The 14,388-nt window shown below is 43.8% G+C and overlaps 1 protein-coding gene across 1 annotated transcript; it reads left to right on the top strand.

Annotated features, from left to right (window-relative positions):
* The first annotated feature begins 440 nt into the window (after positions 1–440).
* Positions 441–4,658, top strand: LOC147867201 (2-alkenal reductase (NADP(+)-dependent)-like). The gene is made up of 5 exons (XM_087314988.1): positions 441–710; positions 1,695–1,872; positions 2,465–2,631; positions 3,669–3,751; positions 4,078–4,658. Exons 1-5 carry the CDS (start codon positions 471–473, stop codon positions 4,445–4,447), a joined length of 1,038 nt encoding a protein of 345 aa, XP_087171114.1. The 5' UTR covers positions 441–470; the 3' UTR covers positions 4,448–4,658.
* The last annotated feature ends 9,730 nt before the right edge of the window (positions 4,659–14,388 follow it).

A 14,388-nucleotide genomic window follows, 5' to 3' on the forward strand; every position in this document is an offset into this window, starting at 1 on the left:
TTGTATTCTCGAATATGACGAATATCACGCATGGGTCAATCTATGGGTATGTGTATGTGTATAGTACGTAATATACTCGAATGCATAGGCAAACATTCGTTTTCATACGAATGAAAGAGAATGCGTATTTTATGAAAACATTCTTATGTTTTTTTTGTACACTTTTTCTTATCTTTAACTTTCTTACCTTAAATTTTTTTTAATTTTTTACCTTATAATAAATAACGAATACAAAGGTATGGTATTTACCATACTTCGAAGGGTGTTTACCATACGCGAATGCTTGACACCACGTATGGTACGCGTGTGGCCGTGTAGAATGAGAGCACCTGTTGATCACGTGACCAGACTCACGAGACTCTCGCAAAACAGAAAAAGCCCTGTTTCTGCTACTTCTACATACTTCTCGTCGCAGAGAGAGAACTCATACCCCACAGTGAAGACATTGCCCCACAGTGAAGGCTACAGCCATGGTCATGGCAGGAATAGAGGTGGACAACACTCGTGTGACCCTGAAGCATTACGTGACCACTTCCCCTGCTGTCTCCGACATGGAGGTCAAATCTTCAAGAATCTCCCTGTCTCTCCATCACCAGATGGCTCAGCAGGATTTGCTAGTGGAGAATCTCTTCCTATCCCCCGATCCTTACATGCGGAACCGAATGCGAGACCTCAAAGACTCTTATATTCCCTCTTTCATCCCTGGCCAGGTAAGAATCTCAGCCTCTCTTATAAATAGATCAAAAATTCTCTCTTTAATGTTTTTCACACAGAAGTTCCGCTCATTAAGTGCCATTTCTTGATTCATATAAACCCTAAAGACCCACAGACAAATACATTTGCTTCTTATAGGTTCTTTCATGCTTTCATGGCTCATATAAACCTCAATAAAATCTGTTTCATTTAGAACCATTTCATGGGTCACAAACTTCGTGAGTTCAAATCATCGCATCTTTTCATGGTTCACATAAAAATTGCTTCATTTAGGCCCATCTCATATTTCCACTGCTCACATCTATTTGGTTTTTGTACACCCATTTCATGCTTTTCATGTACTCATTTATGGGGTTCATATACCAACCTAAGCGGGAAACATTCATTTGCATCATTTTGGTTTGTATAAACCGTAACATTGTACATCAATTAAGTTCATAATTTACATAAATTGAGTTCATGTAAACTCGACCCGTTTACAGAATATGTCCTATAAACTCAATCTCTAACCTCCAAAGTCCCATTCATGATTCCATTGTTCACATGAATTAGGGTTTATATATGTATATAGAGTTTATTTCACAGCTCATTGTTCATGTAAATTTGGTTCAATTACATGATTTAGGTTCATATGTTTACCCTAAGCCATAATTCTTCCACATTTTTTTTGTGCTTTACGGACTCACAGTTGGTATGACAAGTAACATGGTTTTGTTTCCTATCAAACTTCTTTCATGCTTTCATTATTCACATATCCCCCTGCCCCTTTATTTTCGTGCATAATTTTATTCTGTATAAACCCTCGAATCTTGATGCATGACTTCTACCCTTGATTCATGCTTCGTTTCACATTGGTTTCCTCTATGCTTTCATGATTGGAGTCATATCTCACTTTGAAAAATGTTGTTTGATTCTCCTGTGATCATTATTGGTTCAGTCTTTTGAGCTGTTCCGTTTCCGTCATGGCTTCTTGCATGCAGCCCCTTACTGGCTTTGGCGTCTCCAAAGTTCTCCTTTCCAACCATCCCAACTTTAAACCAGGCGATATTGTTACTGGCATGACATCTTGGGAGAACTATAGTGTTATCAAAGGAGGCTCTGACGTGCGAAAAATCACAGACACTGATTTACCTCTCTCATATCAAGTGGGTGTTCTAGGTAATTCTCCAGATAAATTCTATGCTAAACAAGGCAATATCTGTGTAGCACAATGTCATGCTATGCCTCTCGTTTGTAAACAATAAGCTGATGATGAATTCATGTCTGCCGACTACTGTGAGAGAATCTTAAATAGACCATCATATTCTTCTTGTATAAGCAGGACATCGAAACACAAATGGCCAATTATTTGTAATAAAGCTATTTTATGAAAGAGTAAAGTTCAACTAATGATTCATTCAGAAAGATATGCTTTTACACTAACATTTTGTACTGGGCTTTTCAAAACAATAGACATCTCTATCAGAGCTGTAGTGCCAATAAAATTTCTTGAATCACATGAAGGATGAAATTTTAGGCGTCAGAGAAACTTTTTGAACTAGGCTTCTCAAAGTAATAGAATTTGGTATTACAAAAGTAGTCCTTGTGAAATCTAGTGAATCATAAAGTCATTTCATTTCATTTCACCTAATAGGGGCCCAATATCTTCACCTCCTGGCCTGCCTCGTACCCTGAAAGTCCCTGGAATTGTTTCATTGATTTTCTTTACTCTAATTTCCATCATTCATTGCTCAGTTTATTTTATGTGTAGGTATGCCAGGGATCACCGCGTATGCAGGTTTCTTTGAGATTTGTGCACCTAAAGCTGGGGAGGAAGTGTTTGTATCTGCAGCATCAGGAGCTGTTGGCCAATTGGTAGGTCAGTTTGCAAAAATCGCAGGATGCCGAGTTGTCGGTAGCGCTGGAAGCGATGAAAAGGTAATTTTCTCTCTCTTTCCTGAGACAAAATAGGTAAATTTATGAAACTCCCAAAATACCCTAGTATTCTCGAAATCCCAAAATATACATCCTGTCTCTATTCTCTGTCTCCCACACATCAATTTCTCGCGCAAATGGAATTTCCGAAAATGAGGAATATCGGTAATACATATACCTAAATTTCCTCCAAAAAGATAGTAGTTTAATGGGAATGAAGTAGTTCATACACGATATCCATTATTAATAGTTTGCTCAGTGAGTGATTGTGTATTTGCACAATGTTTGTCATGAATCCACTGTTATTCGTGATAGCATTCAATGTCATGATTTGCAATTTTTTCCATGATGGTTGGTATTTATTCACTTTCAAGTTTTGCATTTTTTCCATGATGCTATCTAATGTTCATGATTTGCAATTTTATCTTTCGATTGTGTCTGTGTGAATTTAATCACGTTAATTTCATCCTTAATAAGCTTTTGCAAAGTGGCATTTAAATTATTTTTCCCCAGCATAGAGCTTTGAATCTATTAAATCATGTGAATAGGGTTTTTGTTTCTCTTGTAATGGAGATGTACAATCATGATTTGTGGCAACCAAGATAGATTGATAGATACATATTTTTTTAGCGTCCATAGAGATTCCAATATTGACCCATGGAACCTATGTACGAAAGTTTTCTTAATGTGCGTCTCCTTCCTAAGAAGGGATATTCATACTTCGAAGCACCAAGTCGCGATGAGTGAATATGGCATACACATATGAGCTCAACCTTCTAGGTGTTTCTCTTTAGTGGAAGGAATTGGCCTCTTGATGTATGCCTTACAAGACAAAGGCCCTTTAAAATGTGCTCTATTTTTTATATATATTTTCATCTGATGAATCTTTAATTTGCCCAAATTTATAATGTCCACCAAAATACATATCGGTTTTAAAACAAGTTTATGTGTGCATTCCTCTCTATTTAGATACGTCCAGCAATTGCTTTTAGTTCATACTTATTGTGAAAGAGGATTATATTAAATTACGTCCCTTGCAGGTCAAATTACTCAAGGAGAAATTGGGATTCGATGATGCTTTCAATTATAAAACGGAGCCCGATTTGTCAATTGCTTTAAAGAGGTTTGTTATCATATGATTTTCTAATGCTCAGTACTCCTCTAATGTAATGACATGTAATTTTTTGAAAGGCATATATATCTAAGAAAACATATAATCAATTTGAGAGGCATATGATTTTATTGTTTTATTGCGTTTAACTGTAAGAAATCTCTAAGAAATCTTACAAATTGTGTTTAGTATTTTGAAAGGGATAGGAGTTTTTAGTATTTTTGAGTGGAACTCTAGGAAACCACACAAATTTTGTTTATGTATTTTGAAAGGCATAAGATTTTTTAGTATTATTGCATTTAACTCTAGAAAATCACACAAAATTTGTGTTTATGTAGATGTTTTCCAAATGGCATCGATATCTATTTCGATAATGTGGGCGGTAAAATGCTTAGTGCAGTCCTCTTAAATATGAAAGTATTTGCACGGATTTCGGTATGTGGAATGATCTCTCAATCCATAGGGCAACAAGGAGAGGGTGTTCATAATCTCAATCAATTGTTTGTGAAGCGTATTCGAATGCAAGGGTTCATTGTGAGTGACTACTATTATTTGCGAGAAGAATTCACCAAAAAGGTAACTGATTATTTGAAGGAGGGTAAAATCATTTACATTGAGGATTTCATGGATGGAATAGAGAATGCACCTGCTGCATTTATAAGGATCTTGGAGGGGAAAAATATAGGCAAACAAGTGGTTCGGCTTTGATTTTTGTTTGTCAAATAGTTTCATGACTCGTCTTGTATGAGATGAAATATGATGAATTCAAAAACAAAATGTATTCTATAGAAGAAACTGCCAATAAGATAAAAGAATAGCTGGTTATTTAAAGAAGCATTTATTCTCTTTAAGCATCAGCTACTGGGGAGTCATATTTGATCTCCCAAAAGAATAGTAAAATCCAACTATCAATTGCTCCCTATCCTCACTCATGGAAGTGATGTTGAAATGTTTTCTAAGGATATTTTTCTGCATTGTGTTAGTTATAACTCTTCTATCATCATGGGGGAGTTCTAGGTTTTAGATAAATGGTTATGATCTAAAGTTAGCATGATTGTGTTCTTAGCCATTTGGTAGCTTTATTGTGATTAGTGGACAAGAATACATTGTGGTCTCCCATACTGATTTAACACAACCTATGGGGCTTGTAAATGATGATTATTCTTTCCAAAACCATTGGAAATTTGCTCACAATTAGAATTAATCAATGAATGTTTGTGGGAGTAGTCTCTCAAATTGAATAATTGTGTCATTGGTGAACTCTTCTATGCTAAATCTTGCATTCCATGGGAATCCATTACATTTCCAAAAGTATAGTTGTAGAAGACATTGTTGTGGAGAAAGCCGCCCCCCTAGGGGGAATCAAAGGGGGGAGGCGTGACCCAACCCTTTTCGCGCGTGCGGGTGTGTGTTTATGAAATTGTACATAGCTAGGGATAGATCGGCTGATGTACATATGTACTAGGAAGGGTATTAATTGTCTAGGGAATCGATGTGTATCTTTTGTTGAGAGACAAGCTCAACATCGGCCGGATCGGTTGGGACCGATCGGTTAGGCCGAATGCGTAAATTGGTATGTAGACCGGTGCGTAGGTAGGGCCAGATTGGTGCGTAAACCGGGATGCCGTTAGGAAAGATATTTCGTGAGGAATATATTTGGGAGTTAGTGTAGGAGCTTTTAATGAGCATTGAAGTACTGTCAGTACTTCGGTCAGTCCTTCTAGGACTTGTATAAAAGTGTTCATTGAACACACATATGTATAGAGAGTGGTGAATAAAGATTGAGTATTTTTTTGTTGAATATAGTTCTTGTGTTTTCTCTCTCTCACTCTCTTTGTCTCTCCCGCGTACACCGTGTAAGCTCAAGCTCTCCATTAAACCTTAGTTTTCTTCTTTCTGTTCAGTCTTCATACTTGCTTCCGCACGCTACTCTTTTCATGGTATTAGAGCGCGAGGGTTGAGAACCTCTCTGCAGCCGATACAGCTTGACGAAGAAGACCAAGAAGAACGATGGATAGAGGCATGGCGAGCTCGCTTCCAACAGAGAAGCTCGACAGAACCAACTACGCATCTTGGTCTTACAAGATGCACCAGTACTTGCTCGGGCACGACTACTAGAGTTATGTCGAAGGAGCTAATGACGCGGCACCTGAATTGACACACAGAGACTTCCCGTCGTGGGAGCAATCGGCGAGCAGGGTATTATACTGCTTCGCGTCGTGTGTGGACGAACAACTATTGAGCTATGTTCGGGATGCAAAGACGCCGAAGGGTGCGTGGGAAAATCTGAAGAAGATTTTCGCCGCGAGCACCACAGCCAGGAAGCTTCAGCTCCGACAGGAGTTGAGCAACCTACAACAACGCGACTTGTCGGTGGCGGACTATACCTCGAAGATCAAGGATATCTGCGACTCCCTCGCCTCCATAGAGGTGAACATCGAGGAGAGCGAGATGGTCCAGATCTGTCTTGGAGGTTTGGCGTTGAAGTTCGGAGCGTTCCGAACGATTGTGTACCCGGGAGAATACGCCGTCCTTTTTCGACTTACAGTCGATGCTCCTGGTAGAGGAGAACCACGCGGGTGCGTCGACGAGCACGCACACCGACAACAAGATGTTGTACACGGAGGGAGAAAGGCCCCGTGGTCGTGGCGGACTAGGCGAGTTGGTAAGACAATGGAAGCGACCGACGAGATCAAGGAAGAAGGCATCGAAGTGATGCCGACAGCAACTCCGGACCCTTCGGAACCAGGGGGAATTGAAGCGATGAGAACCGGTAAGGGAAGGTCATCGTGGAGTGCTGGTACTGTGGCAAGAAAGGCCATAGGGAAAGTGAGTGCTGGAAGAAGCGCGCTGATTCGGAGAGAACCAGTTCCGGAAACGGCTCCAGACATACTGACAAGGGAAATCGGCAGCGATCGCACTACACCGAAGACTCCGGGAGAGCCGGAGAAGGATCTGCCTTCGTGACGAGACACGAAGCAAACTCAATGAAATAGAGCACCCCGAGATCGGACGAGGTGTGGTACGTAGACTCTGGCGCGTCAAACCACATGACGAGTCATAAGGAGTGGTTCTCGTACCTCGAAAAACCGATACAACCTGGAGTAGTCGCAACTGGAGACGACACTCTGCATCCGATCGCGAACGTCGGAGAAGTTCCCCTTAGCCATGTTGGGCAGAAAGGGAAACTCATGAACGTGCTGCACGTTCCGACAATCACGAAGAACTTGGTCTTGGTCGGACAGATCGTCGACCAAGGGATGGAGGTTCGGTTTACACACCTCGGGTGCTTCATTGAGGAAGAAGGCCGTGTGATTGCGCAAGGGCGTAGAGACGGGAGGATGTTCATCCTCAACTCCACTGACAGCAGCACCGCAATGTTCGCGAAGGGACAAAAATCCGAGTCGGACATCGACTTGTGGCACAAGCGGATAGGCCACATCAACTACCAACGGCTTCAAGATCTGCAATCGAAACAGGTAGTGTTCGGATTGCCTAAATTTAGTGGCCGAAAGGCACAAATTTGTGAAGCCTGCCAGCTTGGGAAGCAACACCAACTTCCTTTCCCCAACGAACGAAACCGGAGCCGAAACAAGCTCGACCTTATACACTCCGATGTATGGGGGCCGACACAAAACGTTAGTCTTGGCGGGAGCCGATATTTTGTCTCTTTCATCGACGACCACACGCGACACACGTGGATCTACCTCATTGAGAGGAAGAGCGAAGTCTTCGACTGTTTTCGGGACCTCAAAGGGTTCGTGGAAACGGAAACGGGACGAAAGATCAAGTGCTTGCGGTCGGATGGCGGGAAAGAGTACTTCTTCGGTCAATTCAACAGTTATCTACAACAAATGGGAATTCGGCGTGAATTCAATTGTAGATACACGCCGGAGCAGAACGGCGTGGCCGAGAGGAAGAATCGGTCAGTTGTGGAAGCGGCACGGGCAATGCTGGAGGAGAAGAGCTTGCCCAAGTTCTAATGGGCCGAGGCGGTAAGGACCGCGGTATACATCCAGAACCGGATCGGAGACAAAGTGTCGGCGCACGAGCTATATTTCGGAACGAAGCTGAACTTGCGACACTTGAGGGTGTTCGGTAACATTGCATATGTGCATGTACCGAAGGAGAAAAGGAGGAAGCTGGACGCAAAGGTCGAGAAATGCATCTTGGTCGGTTACTCGGACGAGCAGAAGGGTTATAAGTGCTATAACCCTCGCACCAAACAAGCGCGTGTTAGCCGCGACGTTGTGGTTGACGAGTCCGCGTCCTGGTACCAGCCCTCGACTTCGAAACCCGACTCCAATCCAAACTCTGACGATGAGATCAGCGAGGCCGAGATGCCTCCGGATGAGCCTGAAATCAAGACCCGTGAAGAGAGTTCGATTTCACTCCGTTTAAGTGGACCGATTGGACGACTGAGTCGGTACCACTAGTCCGATGAAGAGCCGGCGAGTAGTGGAGACTCGGCCGTGCATTCCCCGCTTAGGAAGCCGAGGAGATGGCTTACGCGCAAAGAGAAAGGGAAGAAGAAGGTGTTGGATTCCGGCACGGATAGGAACGAGTCAGACCAACGCGAATCCGACTTCGAGGGAACCGGTGACGGGACTTTAAAGGTGAAGTCCGCGTCGACCAAGAAGGCCTCGACATTGACTAATGTGAGATTACGTCGATCTACCCGTCAGAAGCATCCTGTTTTGCGGTTCGGATACGAGTACATGGTGCATCATTAAGCGTACATGACCCGTGTAGCGGAAGTGCGTGAGCCGGAGAGCTACCCAGAAGTGGCTAACGACGCGAATTGGCGTGCCGCGATGGAGGAAGAGATGCACGCATTGGCGGAAAACGAGACCTGGGATCTAGTTGACGCACTGAAGGGGGTAAAACTGATTGGGTGTAGGTAGGTGTACAAGGTCAAGTACAACATCGATGACTCGGTCAACCGGTACAAGGCTCGGCTAGTGGCAAAGGGCTACGCACAGAAACACGACATCGACTACGATGAGACGTTTGTGCCGGTTGTGAAAATGACGACCGTCTGTGTTTTGCTCGCAGTAGCTGTTGTGAAGGGGTGGCACCTACATCAGATGGATATAAAGAATGCGTTCCTGCAAGGTGACCTTGAGGAACAGGTGTACATGGTACAACCCCCCGGATTTCACTCTGGAACGAACTCCTCGGCAGTATGCCGACTGAAGAAGTCCCTTTACGGACTAAAGCAAGCCCTGCGTGCTTGGAACACGAAGATCACGCAACAACTGCGTCGGATGGGGTTCGTCACGTCAAAATCGGACTCTTCCCTGTTCATCCGGAAAGGTCGACTTGGACCGGTTAGTATTCTACTATATGTTGATGACTTGGTCATCATCGGCGCCGACTTAGGAGAAATCGACCGCGTGAAGCTCCAGCTTGCGGCATTGTTCGACATGAAGGATCTGGGGGACCTTCATTACTTCCTCGGGATCGAAGTGATCCGTACCCCCGAAGGCATATTGATAAGCCAACGTCATTACGTGCTGAGTATGCTCTTCAAATTCGGGATGGCCGACTGTAAGTCTGTCTCGACTTCTCTGGACAGAACCGTCAAGCTTCGTCCTGATATGGGAAAGGTATGCGACCCGACGAGGTTCTGACAAATTGTCGGAAGCCTCGTATACTTGACCATCACCCAACCCGACCTCAGTTATCCGGTCGGAGTGATTAGTCAGTTCATGGCGCGACCTACCGAGGAGCACCTTTAGTGTGCGCAACGCATACTTCGGTATGTCAACGACACTAAGGACCAGGGACTGCTATATCGGACCGGTGCAGCTGCGCAGTTAGTCGGCTACACCGATGCTGATTGGGCTGACAACGCCGCCGATCGACGATCCACGTCCGGATACGTGTTCTCCCTCGGGAGTGCCGCGATCGCGTGGAGCAATAAGAAGCAGCCGACAGTTGCACTATCGAGCACCGAAGCTGAGTATCGAGGAGCGGCCGTCGCGACATGCGAAGCCATATGGTTGAAGCGACTACTTAAGGATCTGCAGGTGGAGGTGTCCGATCCAACGACGATCTACTGCGACAACCTCAGTAGCATCCAACTCGCGAAGAACCCCGTATTCCATGCACGGACCAAGCACATTGAGGTGCACTACCATTTTGTCCGTGAGCGTGTCCTTTCTGCTGAAGTCGAACTTCGATACGTTCCGATGGATCGACAGACTGCCGACATCTTCACCAAGCCTCTTGGTCTGGACAAGTTGCGGCAATTCTCAGGTGCGCTCGGATTCCGTCACCTCGACGTGCCAAACTTGAGGGGGAGAATAGTCTCGAACGACCAAGCAAGGAAGCAAGAAAGGAGTGGAGACCGTGACACCGAATCGGTTGACTTGGTTGTCGAGTTCGACTTCGGATCGGCTGAAGAAGCCGAGGGCGGAACCGCGGAAAAGTCCGAAGCGGACAGAAGGGGAGCAACCGAAGGAGAGAGCCGAAGCCAACCACGCATGGGGAAGATGACGCCATCGAGCAAAAGACCGAAGACAAGTTGGAGACAGCCAACTCGGACGAGAGCGAAAACCGATCGGAGGTAGCCGAGTCGGTTCGGATGTTTGATTCAGATACGCTGAATCAACCGAGGCCCAAGCGGAAGAAAAGGCAGCAGGAGAAGCGTCAACACCGCAACAACAGAAGAGCTGATAAGGGCCACATGAGCAGACAAGCCGGCCAGAAGGGTCGAAGCGCGCGGAGTTGAACAGGTCGAGGAGCGCGAGCGAGGCGTGGAGCTAGGAGAAGCCAGAGCATAGGTCCGGCAGAACAGGCGGAACCTCAAGTTGAGCTTGAGGGGGAGTGTTGAGAGATAAGCTCAATATCGGCCGGATCGGCTGAAGAAGCCGAGGACCGATCGGTTAGGCCGAATGCGTAAACCGGGAGGTTGTTAGGAAAGATATTCCGTGAGGAATATATTTGGGAGTTAGTGTAGGAGCTCTTAATGAGCATTGAAGTACTGTCAGTACTTCGGTCAATCCTTCTAGGACTTGTATAAAAGTGTTCATTGAACACACATATGTATAGAGAGTGGTGAATAGAGATTGAATATTTTTTTGTTGAATATAGTTCTTGTGTTTTCTCTCTCACTCTCTTTGTCTCTCCCGCGTACACCGTGTAAGCTCAAGCTCTCCATTAAACCTTAGTTTTCTTCCTTCTGTTCGGTCTTCATACTTGCTTTCGCACACTACTCTTTTCATCTTTGTCCGAAAGCACAGAGAATAAAGTTGATATGTTTTGATGTAACGGTCTCCTCGATGACCTATAAAAGGGGGGGGAGAAGAAGAAGAATAATATCGCGTTTTGGCAAGGACGAAGTGCTGTTGGACCGGGACCGAGCTCTCTCCTCCTCCACCGTTGCTGTCCACTACGTTTTTGTGTCGGTTGCCTTTGTTGTGCGTGGCTCGTGTGCTTCTAGCAGAGGCTCCACCGTGCGTTCTCTATGTTGTTCGTGTGTGTGCATGGGACCTCCGTTTGGGGTTTGCTACCAGTTTGCCGGTTGTAATCATGGTTGACATTGTAATTGAATCTTCAGTTCCTGTCTCTCTCCCCCTGTGTTTCTGTAAGTCGCTCCCCTCCTTTCCCACGCTCCTTGGTTTAGGGCCCCCGTGGTCCCGCCTCATTTCACACGTGAGAGCGTAACAACACGACAACGTGGGTTAGCCTAAGAGGTCATGTGTCCCTATTTTCTTACATTTCCATCTTTAGGCACTTGTTTAACTTACTTTTCGATTTTTCTTCATATGCTTTATGACGGGCATTTTTGTTGTGAGATAGTACGATCTTTACTCATAAAACATTGCATACCTTTAAGGTATACCCAACTATTTTCAAGCGTGATCCTTCACTTTTTATCATCCGTCATTGTGTATACAATAGGCCTGTCTTCGGAGCAAGCAACACGATGTTTATTAGCTCGGTGTACCCCATGTACATTCACATCCTCATGCTTACAAATTCACTGATCCCCTTTCCGAAGAATACATGTGTTTCCATGTTCTCCTCTTTAATCCCACGCATGACAATGTTGGTGATATTGGCCCATTATTGATCATACTCTCGAACTTTGTGGCTACTTTCCAAGTGTTTGCCATTGTAGGACCAAACCTTATGAGAAGTATACCTTTGAAACTTGTTAGCTTTATTTGATTACAGAACTAATCTTCTTAGGTCATATCATAGATCTTATAGAGAGGTATCAAGAGGTATTAAGTTCTGCGATGCATGATCTTACAGAGAAAAATGATCTACATGCTACACAATATCGTGTAAGACAAGAAGTGGAGGATGTTAATTGTCAATTACATAAGTTTTTTCATGACCTTCATGAATCACATGCACAACATAATGTGGTATGGTTGGAGGACAATGGTATCATGTGTTTTGATCCTCAAGAAATTGTGAAGAAATGCATAGAATATTATACACAATTGTTGGATGTATAAGTGTGTATCAATGATAATGTTAAAATAGATAACATTTTTTAATGGAGTAAAAAATCATGTATCACATGATGTGGCACAATCATTAAATGCTGACATTTTTAGGGGATGAGGTGGAAAATATCATATCACATCGTGCTAATAATAAGAGTTCCGGGTGGGATGGATCAACAAATGAACTCTTTAACAAGTGATTAATTTAAAGGGTTCTTTTACGGTCTTATTTCCAAAGGTGTGGACATATGGGGAAATGCCTCATCCTTGGAAGATTGGTTTGATAAAGCTTTTGTTGAAGGTGCGTTCCCAGTCTTCCTTAGATCATTGGAGGCATATTTCATTGATGGGGGGGAATGTACAACATTTTTGCAAAAATGAAGGCCAATAGATCACATACGGTTTCACCATCTACTATTCATAATGCTCAATATGGGTTCTTAGAAAAAAGAGACATTTTACATAATATTTTAGATGTTCAAATGACAATTGACTATGCAAAGGACTCTAAACAAGAATTTGTGTTGCTACAATTGGATATATCGAGAAAGCCTATGATAGATAATGTGGATTGGTCATTTTGGTTTGTCTAAGTTGATATACACATTGGGAAGGGTTCAGATTCACATGTGATGTTTAATGCAGGAGTAGAACAACCTATTTCTATTCGGATACCAGTTAGACAAGGATGCTCGATTAGTCATTTACTATTCACTATTATGACACATCCTATTCTTGTTAAGTTACACAATATGGCTATGGAGGAAGAATTGCTTGGACTATGGTTGCCATTAGGGAAGCAATGTATTGTTAAAGCTCTGGGAGATGGCCATATCATGTTTTTGGCACCTAATCGGGAAAATATTAGGAAAACAAGATATGTGTGGGAATTGTTTTTTGTTATCTCTATTCCGAGATAACACCTTCGATTACTTCTACGGTAATCGGGTCAAGGGGTCGTGGTATTTAGTGGTGGACAAGAAACCCAGGATTGCACCGCTAGTTGATTACGGAAACAGTCGGCCACAACCGGCCCTGTAAATTTTACTTGAAATTAAGATAGCAAATCCAAATAACACAAATAGATGCTTGAACAGATTAGACCCACAAAGATAGATGTATTAATAGATTCATATGCAAAAGTTACACGGCTCACGACCAAAGTTCTATTCTCATACAGTTAGACAAATAACCATTCTATTCCTCTATTCCTCTTCTCCCCCCTTTCTACTAATTCTGTTCCTCGTTTTATAGCTTCCCTCTTGGCGCGCTTCAATCAATCCTTTCTTCTCGGTTGCATGTATTCCGTTACCTTCCTCATTCTCGGTTGTCATTTTTCACCTACTTTACCTACTCGTATCCTTAGATTCGTTTCACATTGTATCGCTTTTGTCCCACGGATAACACCTGGCACGCTCGTAGGACAGTGCCTTTGCACGTCGAACCCAAAACTCGCAAAAATCGAAACCGAAACAGGCTATGTTACAAACTAAGTCATTCTTCTTCCAAAATGGCAAGGATGCCCTCGGGGTGTGGCTGTGTCGGTGCTGGAGGTGGCTCTTCTTCTGTGAGCTTGTTGGCGTGCAACTCAGATGATATATCCAACGGTTGGTAATATTCGTTTGGATGGACGCATCGACGAGGTTGGACGGTGGGGGTGGTCTGGTGAGGAGGTTGGGTTCGCCTCTTTGATGGAGCCGTTGTTGAAGTTCAGACATGCGGCTTTCCAAGGCCTGCCATAACTCTCTGGCCGTTTTCGCTTGCTTGCGGGCCTGTTTGTTGCTAATTGCCATATCTTGGCTGCACGGGTTGCCTTCTCTAATTCTCGATAGACCTTTACTAACGTCGTGTTGAGATCGGGTAGCTCGATGCGCGCTCGACATTTCTTGGTGACGCGCCTTCATCCGACTTTTTGTAATTTTGGCTCATCATCACATTCGAGCTTGTTAACGAACGCTTGCTTGACCATTTGTTGCTCAACGTGTTCTTAAGCCATGCGGGACACGACTGCAACCTGGAGGCGAGCCATGAAATCTATGAGCTCTGTAAAGAATCAAGAGATGGATTCTTGTGAAGCGGAAGAGATGTGAGTTGTGTGTGTGTGTAAGAGAGAGAGAGAGAGACACACACACACACACACATAGAGTATACGCAAGGTTAAAAGTATATTAACAAAGGAGAAAG

Source organism: Azolla caroliniana, unplaced genomic scaffold, assembly GCF_043228905.1.
Source record: "Azolla caroliniana isolate FFs.n. ecotype wild unplaced genomic scaffold, voAzoCaro1.0.p SCAF_2, whole genome shotgun sequence".
Classification (NCBI taxonomy): Eukaryota; Viridiplantae; Streptophyta; class Polypodiopsida; order Salviniales; family Salviniaceae; genus Azolla; species Azolla caroliniana.

What these genes read in the sequence shown, in the direction of transcription:
- LOC147867201 (XM_087314988.1), top strand. Translation starts at nt 471, where the DNA reads ATGGTCATGGCAGGAATAGAGGTGGACAACACTCGTGTGACCCTGAAG. An exon ending in ATATCAAGTGGGTGTTCTAG is followed by an intron (nt 1,873 to 2,464) that starts GTAATTCTCCAG and finishes TTTTATGTGTAG; the next exon opens with GTATGCCAGGGATCACCGCG. An exon ending in TTGTCAATTGCTTTAAAGAG is followed by an intron (nt 3,752 to 4,077) that starts GTTTGTTATCAT and finishes GTGTTTATGTAG; the next exon opens with ATGTTTTCCAAATGGCATCG.